This window comes from Danio rerio, chromosome 8 (genome assembly GCF_052040795.2).
Source record: "Danio rerio strain M-AB ecotype USA chromosome 8, GRCz13ab, whole genome shotgun sequence".
Lineage (NCBI taxonomy): Eukaryota > Metazoa > Chordata > Actinopteri > Cypriniformes > Danionidae > Danio > Danio rerio.
In genome coordinates this window covers 28,296,793-28,315,373 of record NC_141028.1, presented here as the reverse complement: position 1 = coordinate 28,315,373, position 18,581 = coordinate 28,296,793, and the positions used below count along the sequence as shown (strand labels likewise).

The 18,581-nt window shown below is 36.5% G+C and overlaps 2 protein-coding genes across 9 annotated transcripts in view; both read right to left on the bottom strand.

Annotated features, from left to right (window-relative positions):
* Nucleotides 1-9,124, bottom strand: part of mgll (monoglyceride lipase) — a 34,035-nt gene extending 24,911 nt beyond the window's left edge. For 2 of the 6 annotated variants that reach the window (XR_015496906.1, XM_087262910.1), the window contains exon 1: nucleotides 8,942-9,124. Coding sequence is in view for 2 of the 6 variants with exons in the window: in XM_087262909.1 (XP_087119035.1) it covers nucleotides 7,672-7,925 (254 nt within the window). In the remaining 4 variants the exon portion in view is untranslated. 6 annotated transcript variants of the gene reach the window in all.
* Nucleotides 1-18,581, bottom strand: part of slc26a6.2 (solute carrier family 26 member 6, tandem duplicate 2) — a 406,025-nt gene that overhangs the window by 371,906 nt on the left and 15,538 nt on the right. Inside the window, exons 14-20 of one of the 3 annotated variants that reach the window (XR_015496731.1) lie at nucleotides 18,255-18,347; nucleotides 17,897-18,034; nucleotides 17,554-17,784; nucleotides 17,413-17,467; nucleotides 13,717-13,835; nucleotides 12,156-13,595; nucleotides 11,038-12,078 (exon numbers count right to left, since the gene is read on the bottom strand). The exons of 1 other annotated variant lie outside the window; for it this stretch is intronic. Coding sequence is in view for 1 of the 2 variants with exons in the window: in NM_001423271.1 (NP_001410200.1) it covers nucleotides 13,572-13,595; nucleotides 13,717-13,835; nucleotides 17,413-17,467; nucleotides 17,554-17,784; nucleotides 17,897-18,034; nucleotides 18,255-18,347 (660 nt within the window). In the remaining variant the exon portion in view is untranslated. Of the gene's footprint in view, nucleotides 1-11,037; nucleotides 12,079-12,155; nucleotides 13,596-13,716; nucleotides 13,836-17,412; nucleotides 17,468-17,553; nucleotides 17,785-17,896; nucleotides 18,035-18,254; nucleotides 18,348-18,581 lie in introns of those variants that run through there. One more of the 3 variants, NM_001423271.1, reaches the window with a different exon arrangement.

Below are 18,581 nucleotides of genomic sequence, written 5' to 3'. Positions count from 1 at the left end.
ATGTTTACTTTAACTAATAATAAATAGCAAAGACTCTTCACATTTGACAGTTGTACGTTTTTATTGACAAATTAATTGTATTTTACTGACAGCACAAAATTTTTTTTACAGAACTATGTGTGTCAGGATTTTCACCTTTAAATGATAAGACAGTAGAGAGTATAGACAATAAAGCATGGAAAGCAGACAGAGGGAAAGTATAAGCATAGGAACTTGAGGTGATAATCGAACTTGGGTCGCCGTGACAGGTCCATAGCCCGCCTGGTGATAGAGGTAGTTCTTTTTTTTCTCAAAAAGTTGACCTTTTTGCAGATATTCGCCTCATTTTCTATTTAATTATGAGATTTAAATGCTGCATTTTAGTGACAATTTAAACTGACTATTTTTAGCTGGATTAGCTTGTCGGATGGTCATTATAACCACTTTTCCTAACGATGTAGAAAAGAGAAAAGTGAAAAAAACAAACTTATTTTTAAAATACAAATTTATTACATCATATATCATTAGAAAGAAATATAGGAATCTGTGAAACTTTTAAATCAAAAAACATAGCCTATTGTCATTTATGAGGCAAATGACAAACTGGCCAGCATATCAATAACCTTCCGGTGAATGGTTAAAGTGACTTTCAAAAATGTTATAACGTTCCTTTTACAGCATCGATTTAAATTCAATCAGTTAAATAGACTTCAGCATTAATTTAGTTGTTCAAGTGTAAAATGACATAAAAATCTGTGAACACGCACACGCCATCAGGATCAGCAGACTAGTGCAGAAACTGCATTGAAAATACTGGGGTAAAATAAATTTTCATATTTAAAGACATGGCGCAGAAAAACTACATTTAACGCAGTGCTTTTTGTACATTCCGAGACCCACTTTATATCGTATATCTATCAGGCAGTGAAGATTGTTGATTTTTTAAGGAAAAGACCTTAAATGCGCGGACATTGTAACAGCATACATTTTATCAGAAGCGCTTAACCCAGGTTAACAAATTAAAAGTCATTATGCACACTTCTGCATATACCCTATTTTCCTCAGTCAGAATTTGTCCATTTGAATAAAAAAGTATTAAAATATAACAATAATAATAATAATAATAATATTGTTTATTGCTTCACAATTTTCTAGCCTCTCTAAAAAAAGGACATTTGAAAATTTATGAATAACAACAATGTACAAATTAGCATTCAATTCCATTTTAATATGGTCCGCTTTTGGTGCTTCACAGCTTTTTATTGGTCATTTTTGGTTTCACGAACAAAAAGGTCCAAGATTTAGAATAAAAGTTACTTGTCAAATGTTTTCTCCATTTAAAAACAATACAGTAGCAAAAGATGACTTCACTTACGTCAGATTGTGTTTCTTTTTTTTTTTTTTGCACAGCTGGATGTTGGACTCGTGAAAAATATGTGTTAGCATTGATCAAAACTAATTAGTTGAATTCACAAGGAAGAAACAGCCAACAGAGGATTTTGTTTGGTCTTAATTACTTTTTCGATGGATTATTGTCACTATTTATGATGTTGTAGCAGTCAAAATAGGACAAATGAGCTTATGTATCGGACAAATTCTGGACCTTTGTCAGCTACAGACCTGCATGAACACCAGAGGCTCATGTGTCGACACACTAACTACTATGCCATTGGCGCTAACGCACAACTCCTTTTTAACAGTGAAAAAATCTGAATTATTTCTGTAAATTGTTATTTTGTTTAAAATGTCACTCACACTATGCAACCAACCGGACATGTTTAAACTAAAACACACATCTATAGGCACTTGAGAGCACGTCCTAAACACTTTAAATATTGTTCAACTTGGCACCCAGCAAAAAAAAAAAAAAGCAAAACCCTGTGAAACAGACATTTAGCACCTCATCAAACTGCCAAAAAGCAAAAATGTAGCTCTCCCATTGGAATCAATGCACTTGCTTTGGGGAAACAACACTTTGCTAGTTTGTTAATGAGATAAGCTTATGAGTGTGTGTGAGGAAACATCATGTATTGCGTTAAATCATTTACATAATTAAAGGCCTAATACAATAGTCCTTATTCGAGCCTTATCAGATGATGCATAGGAACATTTTACGGCTATTTGTCTAGCTGAAGGATGAAATTGAATAATTTAAATTTAGAAAGGTAATGGATTGATGCATAGTGCAGAGCCGAAAATTATGTTGCTTGTTTGCTGTTTATTTGACAGCACTGACAAGTTAAAGTCATTAAAGGTGTATAAACAGTGCAATGTTTGACCGGAAGCATTTTTGTTAGTTATGGATCGTTAGATCTTTTCAGTCAACTTTAAATCAGACACATAGATGAGGTAGTGTGGTAAGATGATGTTTATATATGATCGAACACATTATAAAGCATGATATAATTATTGAAAAAATATAAAACTTGCATGGGTGTATTGCAAGTATTTCTCTCAACAAACCATGTAGCTGGGCTTAAGTTACATTAAACATTTGTTAAAATATAATTCAGTAATTCAGTTTCAAAGATATTCTTTATTGATGAAAATCAAAAGGCAGCATTGAAAAGTTTTTCCTGAATATGACTGTGATCTTATTGCTCTTAGCATGTGCGTGTGTGTGCACATGTTTTTGTGACATACCAGGACACAAATGTATTTAATGACATGTGTATGACATAGGTATTACAAGGTGAAAGTAACTTATTAGGCAAACTTACAATTCCCCATGTCCTCCTGCATTTTTTAAAAAGGCTTATAAATGATACAGGATTAGTTTTAAGGGATTTCAGTGTTAATTCACACTATACAGCCAATTGGAATCAAATACTCAGACAGACCATTGTATAAAGTGAATTTCCACCAACTGCACACATTTGATTTAATAACACGAATTTCATTTTATTAAATTATAATATCACACATTTAAATTAATAATAGTATTTTTAGATTAGAGCTGCATAATACTGAGAAAATATGCGATGTACAATATCGAGTATTGTACATATTTCTTTAGATAAATATTTTTAAATGATTTATATAATGTATTGATCATATACTTCTTATCCAATTCAAGCTTAAAAAAAATAAATAAAAAAAACATTGTCAAGGGCACACATTTGGACTTTAAAACTATAGGCTCTATCATACACCCTGGCAATATAGGCGTGTTTGGCGCGATTTGTTGCTATTTTCGGACCCACCCTAATTTTCACGTTTTGCACCACATTATTTAAATAGCAAGTCCATTTGCGCCACTTTGTGGACTCATGGGCATGCTGGTCTATATAGGAGGTGTGTTAAAGTGCATTTTTGTCGAATTGCTATTTTAAAAAACTGAAATAGATATAACTCAGATTTTTGACCACACTTCGTTTTTATTGTTCACTTATTCATTTGCTGGAAATTAGAGCTGAATTTAGAAATAGTTTTGATGCAAATCTTTGCCCTTGAAAAATGAAATTAAAAATGTAAACTAATGGATGTCTTCAGTGGAGTGCATACAACACCATTTCCTTATCCACAGAGGGAAAGGCGCAAAAGTAAAGTAAAGAGAAAGAGGCCGAATGGAGGAGGCTCATTCTTTATGCTCTTGTTTTAGACTTTGTGCCTAGATTGTTAAAAATAAAGCCCAATAAAAATAAGAGAAAAACTTGAGAGATATTCTGAGTCTTATTCACTATTTCAGCCATAGGTTTTTGAGGCACTAGGTTCACCTTTCATTTTGGCTCTAGCCAAAAGCAGTAGCACCTAACTAGGAGGGCAGGTATAACATAGTAAGGTCCTATCCGATTGGCCAAATTTAGATAAACAACCAATGCATGTAACACACAAGTGCATGGCTCTTGTATACACAATTATCACAATAACAATACTTTAATTAGATTTATCTCTAAATATTGTGCAGCTGTAATTCAGAATAACGTGTTTTTTTTAGATGTCAAATTTGCAGCTGCCTGTTTTTGGCTTAAAAATTTTGTAAACTCCTGCTATAGACCATATTATTACAAAACAGCTTGATTTTGTCAGATGGAATAAAATTGATATCGTAACAGTCAAATGAATTGCTAAAAAACACTCTCATACTGGGTCAGTTTATGGGCTATATGCACACAGACTTTTAATTTTCAGCCAGGCAGCCCAAGAGCTTCCAGTGAACTGTCTTTCCATTGCGAAATTGTCACGTTTAAGATTAGATTTCTTTAAAAATCAGCTATCTTCACTGCCTGATCAATATATGATTTAAAGTGGGACTCAGATCAGACAAGAAGCACTGCATTAAATTCCATTTCCCCTTACCATGTCTTTCAAATATGACAGTATATTTTACCCAAGTATTTTCAATGGAATTTCTGCGCTAGCCTGTTGCTACTGACGGTGCTAGTGGTTACTAGGTCTTTCATCTTGTTTAACGCTTGAACAACTAAGTGAATGCTTATGTCTATTTAACTGAATGTATTGTAACTACATTACAACATTGATGCTGTAAAAACAACCTTGAGAAATTGTAAATAGTCACATTAAGCTTTTACTGGAAATTTATCGTTGGCTTTAAAACTCTAGCTATGCACAGAGCCCATTGCAGCAAGATGCATAGCGTCCAGTAATTCCACATCCTTCAACCCTAAGCTGAAATGTTTCTAAACAGCAAGTAAACAAACTGGCAGAACCTTCAAGCGATCAAACGCAAGCTAAATATTGCACCGTAAACAGAACGACGGAGTGCAGGACTAGAGGGGATCCTAGTAGCTTTCCTTCAGATGTCTGATATAAACATGTCAGATCACTGCATTCGCTTCACGTTAGCTGCTACGAATTCTTCACAGTCAGTCAAATGGGAAAGGCAACATCTTCCACATTCCAAAATAAAAAAATTTAATGGAGAATCACATGGTTGGTCTGTGGTTTAATGAGACGCCAAGATATGCCCATGAACCTGTACAGCTGCGCACTCACTCCTGTCATACACACTCACACATCATGGTTGACAAGCATTAGAGATCAAATTAGACTGAGAAAGGGGAAGAGGTGGTAACTATGGTAACGGCATGTTCCCCTGGGCTAGCTATATGGCCACTTCAGGGTGAATCGCTGATGGCAAAACAACAGCTTTGTGTTTGACCTATCTGACATAATCACGACACCCACACAAACTGAATGTGTGCACCGTGGTTAGACATAGGAAACAAATGACAAAGCCAAAATGTGACCTATTTTTCTTATTAGAGGAACTACATCTTATCATATCATAGTGTAAAAGTAGTGCATCTACACTGAGAGTCTGTCTTTATGTGGTCGTAAAGGGGCCATGAGCAGGGGGATTTTTCTTTTTTGACTTGCATTCTGCATGGAAACTAATACATTCCCTTCAGCATTCACTGCAGAGATACGGTGTGGGCCCCTTCTGCATTCACTTTAACTAGACGAGTAATTCTGATGGTACAGTCGCTTAGACAGTGTTTATGAGAAACCGTATTTATATCAATTGGAAATCATTGTGAGTGAACACAGGCACTGTCTGTATGATTTGAATTCACTAAAAAGTAAACATTGTTCCGAACAAGTCAGTCAAATGCTGGACATGATGAACTGGGTCAGCTTAAAATAACAGCTCTTTCTAAAACAGTGGTTCCCAAAGTGGGGGTCGCGGGACAATGAGGGAGCTTTGCTTGGTGATTTCCAAAAATCTAATTCATTTTTTCAAACTATTACAGTTTCCATATTCTATCCATAATCTACAGAAGACAAAAATAGTAGTTAAAAGTTACATTAATAAAACAACATGCTAATAAAAAGCCATCTGCCTATAGATTTTTTTCTGGACCCCTGGGGTAATTATGTCATAATACAGACACAGCACATTGATTTTATGGCACCTAGTTAAACTTTCTGACACCTTTACAGCACTCACATACTGTACATTAAAAATAAATACAGACCACAACTGAACAAGGAGGATGGTCTCCGAGTGGCATTCTTCAAAATTAAATGATGAAAACACTTAGGCCTATTGGTATGTGTGCACTGTTCTGAGCCAGGTTTATATATTTATAACCACCTCAGAGAATATTGGGAGTCGCGAGTCACTGGCATTGTAATTTTGGGGGTCTCGGGCTGAAAGGTTTGGGAACCCCTTTTCTTGAAGACTGATTTGGGGTCATCAATTTTTGCTAGTTTACATCAGGTTATTTCCCCAAAGTGCTCATTTTTCAGCAGCAATTAATGCAACCACTTTATCCAGTTCATACAGGAATGACTCGTTTGAGCCGATTCTTGTGATGAATTATTGAAGATGGCTCAGGCTGTGAATCTCTGAGTAAGTACTTCTTTTAAGTGCTTAATTTACTGACTGTTAAAATAGTATGTATAATGCAGCATAAAGGTAATCTGGACACACTGCTAGCATTTTTATGAGACCTACAGCATCTGCTGTTATACATTTCCATTTCCAAGTCTCTTCCAGTGGCCTCATGAGATAGTACATTACCATTTAATCATTTGGGTGACACTTTTAAACAAAGTGACTTACGAGTGAAAACAATAGAAACATCCAAATAATATGATAATTCATACATTCATTTTCCTTTAGCTGAGTCCTTTATTTATCAGGTGTCCCCACAACGGAATGAACCGCCAATTATTCCAGTACACTCCCCTTGGCACTACGGCCAATTTAGTTAATCTATATTCACTTATGCCTTTGTGGGGGAAACCAGAGCACCCGGAGGAAACCCACGGGAACACAGGGAAAACATGCAAACTCCACACAGAAATGCCAACTGGCACAGCTAGGACTCGAACCAGCGACCTTCTTGCTATGAGGAAACAGTGCTAACCACTGAGCCACCGTGCTGCCTATTAGGATAATTCCTAAGACAAATGTATAATATAATATAATCACTAATATACTATGTCTAATACTATATAATTACCATATATGAACGGCAATAGCTAACATAACTATAAGAATAATTGACAAAACATTTTATTTGGTCAAAACACATTTTTCATACACAATAACTTTATTTGTTGTGCAGTTTCATCTTAAAACTTTTGCAGACAGCTAACGTTAACCCTAATCCAGACAGCAGCTAGCTCTGCATAAAGAGGTAATATTAATAAAGCATATGTAGCATAGCATGTTTACATTGTTAAAACTGCACATATGCAATTGTTATGTATTTTATTTTGTCTTGTTTTAGTCTATTAATTGATATATTTTTCGATATACTAAAACACATTCTACAAAACTCGCACGGGGGCTTTTATTTTTATTTTATTCAGCAACTTTGAAAAACGAGATTTGACTAGAAAAGCTATACTTCCTTCGTCTATTTCCTCAGTCACCAGCTTAAAACATCATGTGATGTGCCAACAGTTTGTATTGTGATAAAACAGAAGCTCTGCGGAAAACCGCGAATAAACGCACTGTTTAACGTTCACTTTAACATGAACCAGCACTGTTTACTTCTGTTTGTAGTTATGAATGCGAATGACAACTGTTAAGGTGCTGGAATTTCAAAACAGGCTCTTGAAAGTGCGCTAAAAATACGCTCCGTAAGGAAACATCAGCGAGTGAGCGCGTATCAGTCTCTCGCGCTGCCCTACCGGAGGCTGTAACGGAGGATTCCTTCGCTGTATCCCAAGAGGCCTGACCCAATCTCTGGGTTTGTTATGTCATCTCACACTTACTTCGGAGGACCGTCGGGCTCCCAGTAACGACAGAACAAGTGCAGTCCGTCGGCGTTGACGATGTGCGGCAGGTCGCTGTAAGGAACACCTTGCGGTGACCGACGAGTCCCCTCGGGTTCCGGCATGTCCCCGCTGAGGGTTGAGTCTGAAATAAACAAATGGAGCGCTGTCAAAAGCTCGTTGCTGTACCAGTACGAAACAGCGGCGACCAACAGGCAGGTGGCCAGCATATGCATTATGGAGATTTCATTCATCTGGTGCAGCGCACCGTTCAGCGACCGGCAGAATGTTTTCAATGACAGCCGCTGACGTCAGGAGAGCCAGAGATAACGCGGACTGTCCTGAACCCTCCGCAACACACGCACGCGCGCGCTCTTTTAAATGGACCGATAGTCCAAAGAGTCTATTGTCATGGCATTAATTGGTTTTCTATAGAGCGAAGCAAAAAGAGTGCGCGCACTGCGGTAGTGTTTGTGACTGTCAAAATACAGTAAAGGAGACGGTAAGAGGAGCAACGACCTGCCAATTAATTTGAGCCCAATCGTATTTGGGTCGGTGATGAATCGAGGCCAGCACTGATTTATGTTGACTGTCAACACTGAATGACACGTTCAGGTGTTTTCTTCTGTTAAATAAACAGTTCTCCGTTTATTTTTGTTTACGACAGCCTACAGTAATACGTTGCATAAGCAAAACTGATTTGACAAAAATCATAGCCTAAAGCACCACACAATAAAAACATTGTTGAGTGAGAATAGTTCATTAATTATTAACGACATTAAAAGTATGCCATTTATTTGCTTATTTTGCTTAATTTCGAATTTTATTTAAGCCAATTTCATTTTATTTAGTCAAAAGTATAAAAGTTGGAGCCAAAATGTACCTTTTGTATAGCATATCCCTATTTATGTTTAACTAAACTATTTTTTCATTAGGCTAGTTGCATATGAGCATGACTACTTTTTTAGTGCATATCCATTTGTTGACTTTGTTTGTTGGCTACGCATGTTAAAATTATAAGAGGTTAGCCTACCTTCAAGCATGGAGAACAACCCTGCTGAATGATTTAAAACACATATGTGTATCTGTTTATATTAATATAGACGCAGTAGCTTTAAGAAATGCGAGTTCCCGTGACTCAGTGCGCGTGTCTGGCTCGGATTAGTCTGTATTAAATTTTGCTTGGCAAAAGTGACTCCGCAATATTTAATTTAAAAGCACATTCAGAGAACTAGACAGCAAACAAAAACAATTCCAGACAGCCACTTACCAGAACCTGCTACAGGCTGAATGCTGGAGGCAGAAATCAATTCAGGTTATGGAGTGAGTGGTCCGCTAACGAAGCCGGTGTTTGACAGCGGCGTTCAGCCTGCTGCTGTTTCCCGCACTGGGCTCCAGTCTGATCCGCGCACCGCAGATGCTGAGCGGCCGCCTGATGGGTGGAGAAAGACTGAAAGGAGAGCTGTGTGAGAAACTGACAACACACACACACACACACACACACACACACACACACACACACACACATACACTCTCTCTCTCTCTCTCTCTCTCTCTCTCTCTCTCTCTCTCTCTCTCTCTCTCTCTCTCTCTCTCTCTCGGTTTCTGTTTTAAGTGCTTTATTGACTCTCTCTCTTTCGCTCTTTCTCTCCAGTTTTTCTCATTACAGCTGAATAAGAGTGATTAAATTCATTCATTAGGCTATGTCGACAGTTAAGGTAAAAGACTAATGATGTAAACTCTTATGCAGTTGATACAGCCAGTCAGATTATGTTTTAAAAGAGATAATTCACCCAAAATGAACATTTACTCATCATTTCATCCTCCTCCACTTGTTCTGTTTGACTCCTTTTATGTCAACAAAAGAGGATTTTTTGAAAAGAAATTGACAACTGGTAGACATTGACTTCCATTGTTTTTCTTTTTCTATGAAAGACAATGAATACTGGCTCCAAACATATTTTGTGTTGGAAACTTGTTAAGGTTTGGAAACATTTTACATTTACATTTTTGTTTGAACTATCCCTTTAGTTCTAATAATATTCAGAACACCCTTTGTGTACACAGTCTGTCCATTGTTTGCGCAACAGCAAAGGTGTCATCTGTTTTTGAAACAGTGTGATGCTAGTTGAACAGGTTCTATAATCTGGATGATACTCTTCTGGGATTAAGCTGGAATGTCCACACCAGTTTCTCTCAAACCTGTTATGGAAATACCTCTTTATTTCCTGCAGTTGAACTCAGAATTTTTAGTCTTCCTGTACATTTTAATTCTTTTTAATTTTTTCTTTCCTCGTTCGGTTTAACAGAGAGATTTTTTACATGCTTCTGAGTTTAATTAATTAATAACTCATTTCTAACAACTGATTTATTTTTTATTTGCCTGGTGACACAATAAATAATATTTTATCAGACTTTTTCAAGATAGTATTCAGCTTAAAGGCCATTTTAAGGCTTAACCAGGTTAAGTAGGCTAATTGGGCAAGTTTTGATAATTAGGCATGTCATAAAACAGCAGTGGTATATTGCTTAAGGGGGCTAATTATATTAACTTTAAAATGGTAATTTTACCTTTCCCAGCCAAAATTTAAAAAAAAGTTCAATATTAATGTTGTTTCCAACTGTATATATATACAGTGCTCAGCATAATTGAGTACACCCACTTTGGAAAATGAATATTTGTATCCTTTTCTCAGTGAGTACAGGCAATTTATTTTGGTGCATTTAATAAACAAAACAGATTTATTAAACAGATACATTTATTCAAATAATATTTTAGTCACCAAACATATTTAGCAATGGAAAGATAATACAATTAAATTCAAGCAAAATATTGCAAAAAAAAATTTTTTTTTTTTTTAAATTTCTATTGATTTTTCCTCCTTTTTAAATTTGTATTTATTATTGTATCATAAATTTGGATGTATTTGTTTTTGGTCCATTAGCGCAAGTTATTTTGTCAGATAAGCTCCAGACTTGGTTTCAGTACTGACTATTCTAATGTATATGCACAGATATAATATTGTATAGCCTCCTATTGAAAATCTGAATTTAAAAGAGAGATTTGTGAGGGGTGTATATGCTGAGCACTGTACATGTAAACGTCTACATAATTACAACATTTTGATAATGTTTCTGAATAAGTGTTCATCCAGGAAAACAGCAGCCATAACATGAACAATTTTGCAAATCGACCAATGCAATAGAAATAAAAAGAAAATATTTATACAAGAGAACGTATGCATAATCCTCATATTTAGAAATTAAGCAGAAAAAGTAATGCTCTCTGATGGAACTATGCTATTCCATTTAAAACTTGAACTAAATATCACTTGGTAGATAGAAATGACAAATATACCACAAGAATAAGAAAATGACAGTTTATTTAAGTTAAACTGATTCACAAACATACACAAATACAAAGTTAATAGCATACATAATAAAACAATATATATGAACAGTTTAGATTGCAATTAACACTCTTAAATCTTGTGTAAATATGAACAAACTCAACCTAAATTATATTTAAAAAAAAACAAGAGTTGTGTTTGTTCACATTCTTTCAAATATATGTTGAACAAAAACACCCTATCGTTACTGGAAAGTTGTTTGCAAGTCTCATATGCTCACCAGGGCTGCATTTAATTGTCCACAGTAAAAGTGGCAATATTATTATATATTATATTGTGAAATATTATTAAATATATAAATACAACTAACAATCAAAAATTTAAATTTGGATGATTTAAATTGATTTCTGTAGTGGCAAATCTGACTTTTCAGTAGACATTACTTCAGTCTTCAGTGTCTTACTCAGTGTAATATTTCTCATTATCAGTTGCTGTGTAATATCTTTGTGAAAACCAGAATAAAATGATTTTTTTTGATGAATAAGGACTTTAAAAGGACAGCATTCATTTGAAATAAAACATTATCAATGTATTATGATTATGTTTGATCATATTTAATCAACCCAGGCTCATTCTGATTATGTACCCTTATATGCATTTCTGGAGAGCACCAAATATGTTTTTTTCATGAATCCACCAGAGGGCGCTGTCTACGCTTTTTCAGATCTCATATTTCTCTCGCAAGTGCCATTTGCGGCTCCTGTTCTCACGTAAATCCACCAGAGGCTGCTGTCGACTGGTAGACTGTCTGACTGAAGGACCAATCGACTGACCCACCCTCCCCCTTCCCTAAACCCAACCAATAGTGTTTTAAAAAGCACAGACTGACCCGCCCACCCTCTTTTCTAAACCCAAACAAAGTGTTTTGAAAAAGCCATCCAGAAAAAAAGAAAAGCCCCCTGATTTTTACCACACTTTCAGATTTTACCACATATTCACCCTGTTATTTACTTGTTTCTTTTTAGATTTTGGCTTCTGTTTTTGTCTTACCTGCTTTCTGGAACCGTTCCTCACCGGACTTGAATCCCGTTGTCGTGTTCAACTCTGCTCTGCATCTCAAGTCTGCCAAAGTACGTGTCGAGTAGAAATGCGCAGATCAGCTGAAACGACACCCGAATCTGCGGCTTCATACTAATCATTTACCTGCCATCCACCCGCACATACAGTTTTACAGTATCTGATAAAGGTATCTGCAACCGCCCCGCACCCGATCGTCACTTTAATAAATTAATCATTTGTTTTAGGCATGATGATAGGTCACCGTGGATAGTAAAATAATACGTTAATCGTAAATTATTTTACATGAAAATTTTTTTATAAAAACAAAGCTTTGTCTTTACACAACATTTTCTTCATTTTTAAATAGATACAGAAAGTAAAAATAGGACATTTAGCTTTTACAGATTCAGGAACAAGATAACAATAAGAGTGCCACTGCAGCCTAAATGGTAGCTATGTTATGTTTACTGTGCAAAAACAGAATAGCATCTACTGTGCCTGGATTCGGAGATTCTACCTCGCCCTCAAAACACGGCCAGCTGCACTGAATGAGCGTTTGCTCGCACCGCTTGCTGTAGGAATGAACAAGATTCTCCTCGCAATGCGCTGCAATCATGGAAATAAGCAATCTAGTTTTTCCTAGAATGACAGCAGATTTTCAGTTAGAGTCCTCCTCTAACTGAATCTTTGAACAGTAGGCTACTCTGCAATTCATCCATTATTTTGGGAGTCTCATCTTCCCATCCTGCAAAGCCCACTCTCTACTTTTTCGCTGGTCCACTGCCATGTCTGGCAACATCCACCCGCAACCGACCAGCAATTAATCATAATGTATTTTTTTATTACCCAACCCGCCCGACCCGCTGATTATCTGCAGCACCTGCCGATATAACCACCATCCGCGCATCACTAATGTCAAGCTACCGGGCAAACTGGTAACAGTGGAAAAGCTGTCCATACGGAGGTAATCTGTCAGCTGGTAAGCGAGAAAGGGAACAGCGTCATACCGCCCTGTAGCATTTGTTCTAAAGACGAAATGCAGCCATACGTAGCTCTGGCTACATAATTCGTAATCTCCAGGATAGTATATAGGGGAAACGTTTTCAGAATGAGCCTATGTTGAATTTAATGTATCCTTGCTCTTTTAAAAATCTTACTGACCCCAAACTTTTCAACTGTAGCATACATTGCTAATGCTAAAAGTGGAACTTAATGTAGTAAAGCTTCCACGAACTCTGAGTATATTTCTGAGAAACTCAATGTGTAATATTTTAGCGCTATAAAACACCTGCAGTGTCACAACCTGAATAGTTTCACAATTCTTTTCATTTTACTTGCATAATAAAGCTCCATAGCAAATCCATTCTCACATATTTCCCATTCAAAGATGATTATTATTTTAAATAACACATTATGAATCTCCTGTATACGTATTCATCCTCATGGCGAAATACACAAAAATCCAGCTTTGTGTTGTCTTTCACATTCGATTTACAAATGTGTTCCTTGCATGACCTGCAATAACATAAGACAAGAAATGATGTTTATTCATGCATAATTGTTTCGAAGTGCTGTCTGGGCCAACAACCCTCAGCCCTTGTCTACTTAAGATTAGAAAACCTCTTGACATTTCTACCTTCTCATTGTTTCCTTGCTGGCAGTAAAGAACCGCATCATGTACCGTGGAGAAGAGAATCGATTTAGTCACTTTCTCGTTGAAGAAATCGCCCTTCTCCATACTCTCTACAACACCTCCTGAAAGCAAGATTAGAAACAATGATGACAAACAGGTCCATCTTGAACCATGCTTGTTTTTCACACGAAAATCTCAGATGCCATGAAGACAGCAAAACAAGCAGATTAAATGGAGGAGTTCACTGTTGGAATTGAAGCTCTTTCATTGGCATCTATGGAAGCCTTGACTTCTGTTAAATCTTTTTATTGTGTAAAGTTTAAAAATATAATTTAGGTTAAAATGCTAATGTTGATGACACATAGGACAACTTTTTGAGCAATATTGCAACTTTGGAAAATTATATGGAAAACCAGGTGAGACACAGGTAAACTATAGGCCAAAACAGATACAATAACGTTGCCCTTTCCCAATAAGAAAGTAGCCAAGAAACAATGTGATATTGCTCGGTAACATTGCTCAAATACTTGCTATGTGTATCATCACCATAAGGGTGTGTTTACATTTGAAGAGTTCATTCATTCATTCATTCATTTTCCATCGGCTTAGTCTCTTTATTCATCAGTGGTCGCCACAGCGGAATGAACTGCCAACTTATTTAGCATATGTTTTACAAAGCGGATGCCCTTCCAGCTGCAACCCAGAACTGGAACACAATCAGACACACTCATGTACTATGGCCAATTTAGTTGATCCAAATCACCTATAGCGCATGTCTTTGGACTGTGGGGGTAACTGGAGCACCGAGAGGAAACCCATACGAACATGAGGAGAACATACAATCTCCAAACAGAAATGCCACTTGGTCCAGCCAGGAACCAGTGAACCAGTGACCTTCTTGCTGTGAGGTGACAATGCTAACTACTAAGCCATCATGTCACCCCATTTGAAGAGTTAAGATGCAAAAGCCTCTAAGGCCCCGTTTACACTAATGCGTTTTAGTTTGAAAACGCATAAGTTTTGCTACGGTTACGCCAACCGTCCACACTACGCCGGAGTTCTCGAGCGCCGAAAACGGAGCGTTTCGAAAACGCTGGAGAGGCCGTTTTCATTTTGAAACGCTGCTGCTCCGTCTCAGTGTGGATGATGGAAAACGGAGACATCTGAAAACGGAGGCGGGGCTGCAGACGTTCGCCTCTCTGATTGGGGCTTTTCCTGAATATTAAGTAGCCTAACACACAGTTCAGTCCTGAATCTTCTCCGTGTAAGTTCAGACTTCGCAAGTTTGATCAAGGCTGCAGTCTCTTCTTCTCAGTTTGATATGGAAAAGCAGACTATACCGAGGACACGGGTAAATCTTCAAAGGGAACAGTGTACTTTATAACTTCATTCACATCACCCTGGCTTCGTTGTTTCACTTTCTCAACAATAAAATATAAACATGATTTAAGGAACTGCCTATTTTCATTTTAATATTAGCAACTTAGACAGCAGAAATGTTGAGGCGCCGTGCTGTATAAGATGAGCGTCATCTTCACTGTCTGGATATTTATAACAAAACGGAGCCGATAACAACTGCCTCCTTTCAATTTCAGTGAAAATACGAAACATCCCCTCTCTTTTGCTGAGTATCAGTTTTAAGAATCGATAATGGCCATTTTAAAAGTATAACATACAATAAGTTTATACATTATAGGAAATAAAGGCGATCAGTCAATATACAGAATGTACGTGGTTACATTAATCATTAACTTATCTTTGCGCTCAGCCAAAACACGTTACCTGAGAACAAGTAATAGATTCCAATGCCCAAAGTCAGGGAATATGTCGTTAGATAAAGACAACAAGATGAATGAAATATCCCGTTTAATAAATATAGTGAGATTAGATCCAGCGGGAGATGCTTGATGAGAAGTCCGACTAGCAGAGCTCTCATCTGGGTACATGGGCTGCAGCGCTTGCCCGAGAGCGTCTGTGTGGTCACGTGATGTGCGTTTTCAGCGTTTTGGTGTGGACGGAGAGCAGTTCAGAAACGCTGGGTAAAACGCGAGTGTGGACGCGGATCGTTTTCATTCTAAAACGCCGTTTTAAAACTAAAACGTACTAGTGTAAACGGGGCCTAAGTGTAGTCTGAAAATGTCTTCCAAAACTAGTATTTTCCTCAACCGACTATACTTATGTTTCGATATTTCACTTTAATGGGGAGCTAATCAAATCACTTTTAAAAGGGGTTTAAATACAGCTGTGTGGCAGCAGTACATGAATATATATAGCATTATAAAAGTCGACTTTTAACACAGAATACCTTCTTCTGAGCCACTTCTTTTGACATTTTTAGTTTTTCACAGAGACATTGTTAGTCCTGTTTTTAAATCTGCCACTATGCTGACACACAGGCATTTGTAGCTCCGCCCTCCCTCTTTTGAAAAGAGCACAATCTCATTTGAATTTATACCAGCAGTCACCAAAACAGCACAATTTAAAATCTAAATCTAAAAAGGGGAAGTTTCAAAGAGTTATAAAAATTGTTTGAGGGGGATTTTGAGCTAAACTTTACATTCACACTCTAGGCACATCAGAGACTTATTTTACATCTTGGAAAAGGGGCATAACAGGTCCCTTTCAAATGCAATAAAAATAACCAATTCAATTACATAAAGGTGTAATTACTAAACCTACAGACAAAAGCCTCTGAGAAAAAAATGCTTTTCAGATGGCACTTAGAGGTTTTTGCATATGAACACTGCATTTTTTTTTTGGTTCATTTGGTTCTGACAAGAAAATTATACATTTATTCCTGGTTCACTTAGTGAATATTGTCATTTTTAAGTTCGAACCTAAAGACACAATATAATAACCACAACCACAAAATAGCCAGAGCCTTCTGACGTTTTGATTTAAATATATTTTGTCTATTTGGAGATATATTTCAGTCTTTTTCACTCACAAACTGCTTGTTTATGCACGTTTTTTCCAAGATTTAGATGGTAATGTTCAAATTTTTTCTTATGAATTGCATTTATAGAGCAATCACTCTGACAAATCTGAAGGATATGTAAAAAAAGTAAATATTTTTCTTAACAGTTTTTTTTATTAATATGTGTATTTCCATGCTATCAAATAGTTTCATAGTTTGATATTAAAATATTAAACAAAGTAACTTTTGACATTTTTAGACCACAATGTGAAATGTTATCTCTCACCCCCCTAAATGATCAAACAGTGTGTGAACAACCATATTAAAGACTGAAATACAAGTCTGACAACCATAACATGGCCTTGAAAAAGATTCGTTTAAAGGAACACTTGACTTTTCTCATTATAAAGCTGTCATATTTTACTCGTCCTCCAGTTGTTTCAAATGTGTGTGGGTTTCTTTCTTCTGTTGAACACAAAAGAAGAAATTTTGGATAAAGTAGAAATCCAGTAGCTACATTTGCCACTATAGAAGACAATGACTATTATGCTTTCCAGGATTCTCCAAAACATCTTCCTTTGTGTTGATCAGAGAAAAGGAAAGTTATAAAGATAAGCAACCACATGAGGGTGAGTAAACAGTGGGTAAATCTTAATTTTTGGATGAACTATGCCTTACAAAACTGTTCACTGAAAGAACATCTACATTTACCTAAGAGTGTATATACTGTAGGTCAAACTCTTTGGTATGTATTGGTTATATATTATGTATTGGTTACTCACTCTGGCAGCCACACAAGTATATCTGCACACCAGCCTCTCCATAATCTTTATAAATCTGCCAAAAAACAAAGGTTTAAACAAACAGGATTAAAACATATGAAAAAATAAGAAAGCAGTTATTGAGTACAGATCGTCTCTCACATTGCGTAGCGTCTTCACACCAACTGTGTCCAGAAAGTTGACTGGGTTCAGGTCAAGAATGATTGCCTTTGGAAGTGGTGTGTCGGGGTCAGTATAAGGCCCTGCTTCTACTACAACCATATCTTTTGGCTCTTTAACCGATAACTCGTGCACATTTCCATTAGTCTGTGAGTGTGAAACCAACTCGGGCTCTTCCTCGCTTTCTTCTGTGTCTGAAAACACTGGCTCTTCCTGGTTAAAAACAGAGTCCTTTTAGAATACATATAGATGCATAACTGGAATAAAACCAACAAATAAACATCCATATTATACATAGATTAGTGTATTATTGTCAATTGCAGACCTTAGCTTGGCGTGCAGCTTCTTTTGCTCTTTTCTTAGCCTCTTTTTTTGCTTTCTTGGCAGCTTTCTTTTCTTTTCGCAGTCTTTTTGCTTGCAGTTTCTTCTTGTGTGAGAGAAGTTTAGCCACGTCTACACCAGTCTGCAAACAGAGTTTTTTTTTTCTTTTTAATCATGAATGAATGTCCTGACTTAAGGGTGTTTTGCTTGTATGTAGCTTGATTGGTCTAATCTCACAGTTATTATTGCTTATGTTAGATTGTATGTTTGGGATAATTATGCGTTTAGTGCTGGCTAAGCAAGTGTGTGTGGATGAATATTTATGAGAGCGTACACATGCAGGGTTGTTTATGCGTGTCTACCTTCTCATAGAGGGCATCGATGTACATTTCAGCATTAGCAAAGTACAATGTTGCAGATGAACGGAAAATCGTAATACCAGGAATCTCCTTAACCTGGAAAACACAGAGATAAAAAAGTAATACATATTTGACATGTTTTAAGCAGTTTTCTTAATGCACAAATTCACAAAAACAGATTAACTAAATTAATGTCATAATAATAAAAAAATATATAAATATATAAGTTTAATTATGATTATCACATCCAATAAAAGTTCATATTTACATAATATGTGTGCACTGTGCATATGTATTGTGTATGTGTATGTGTGTGTATACAGTTGAAGT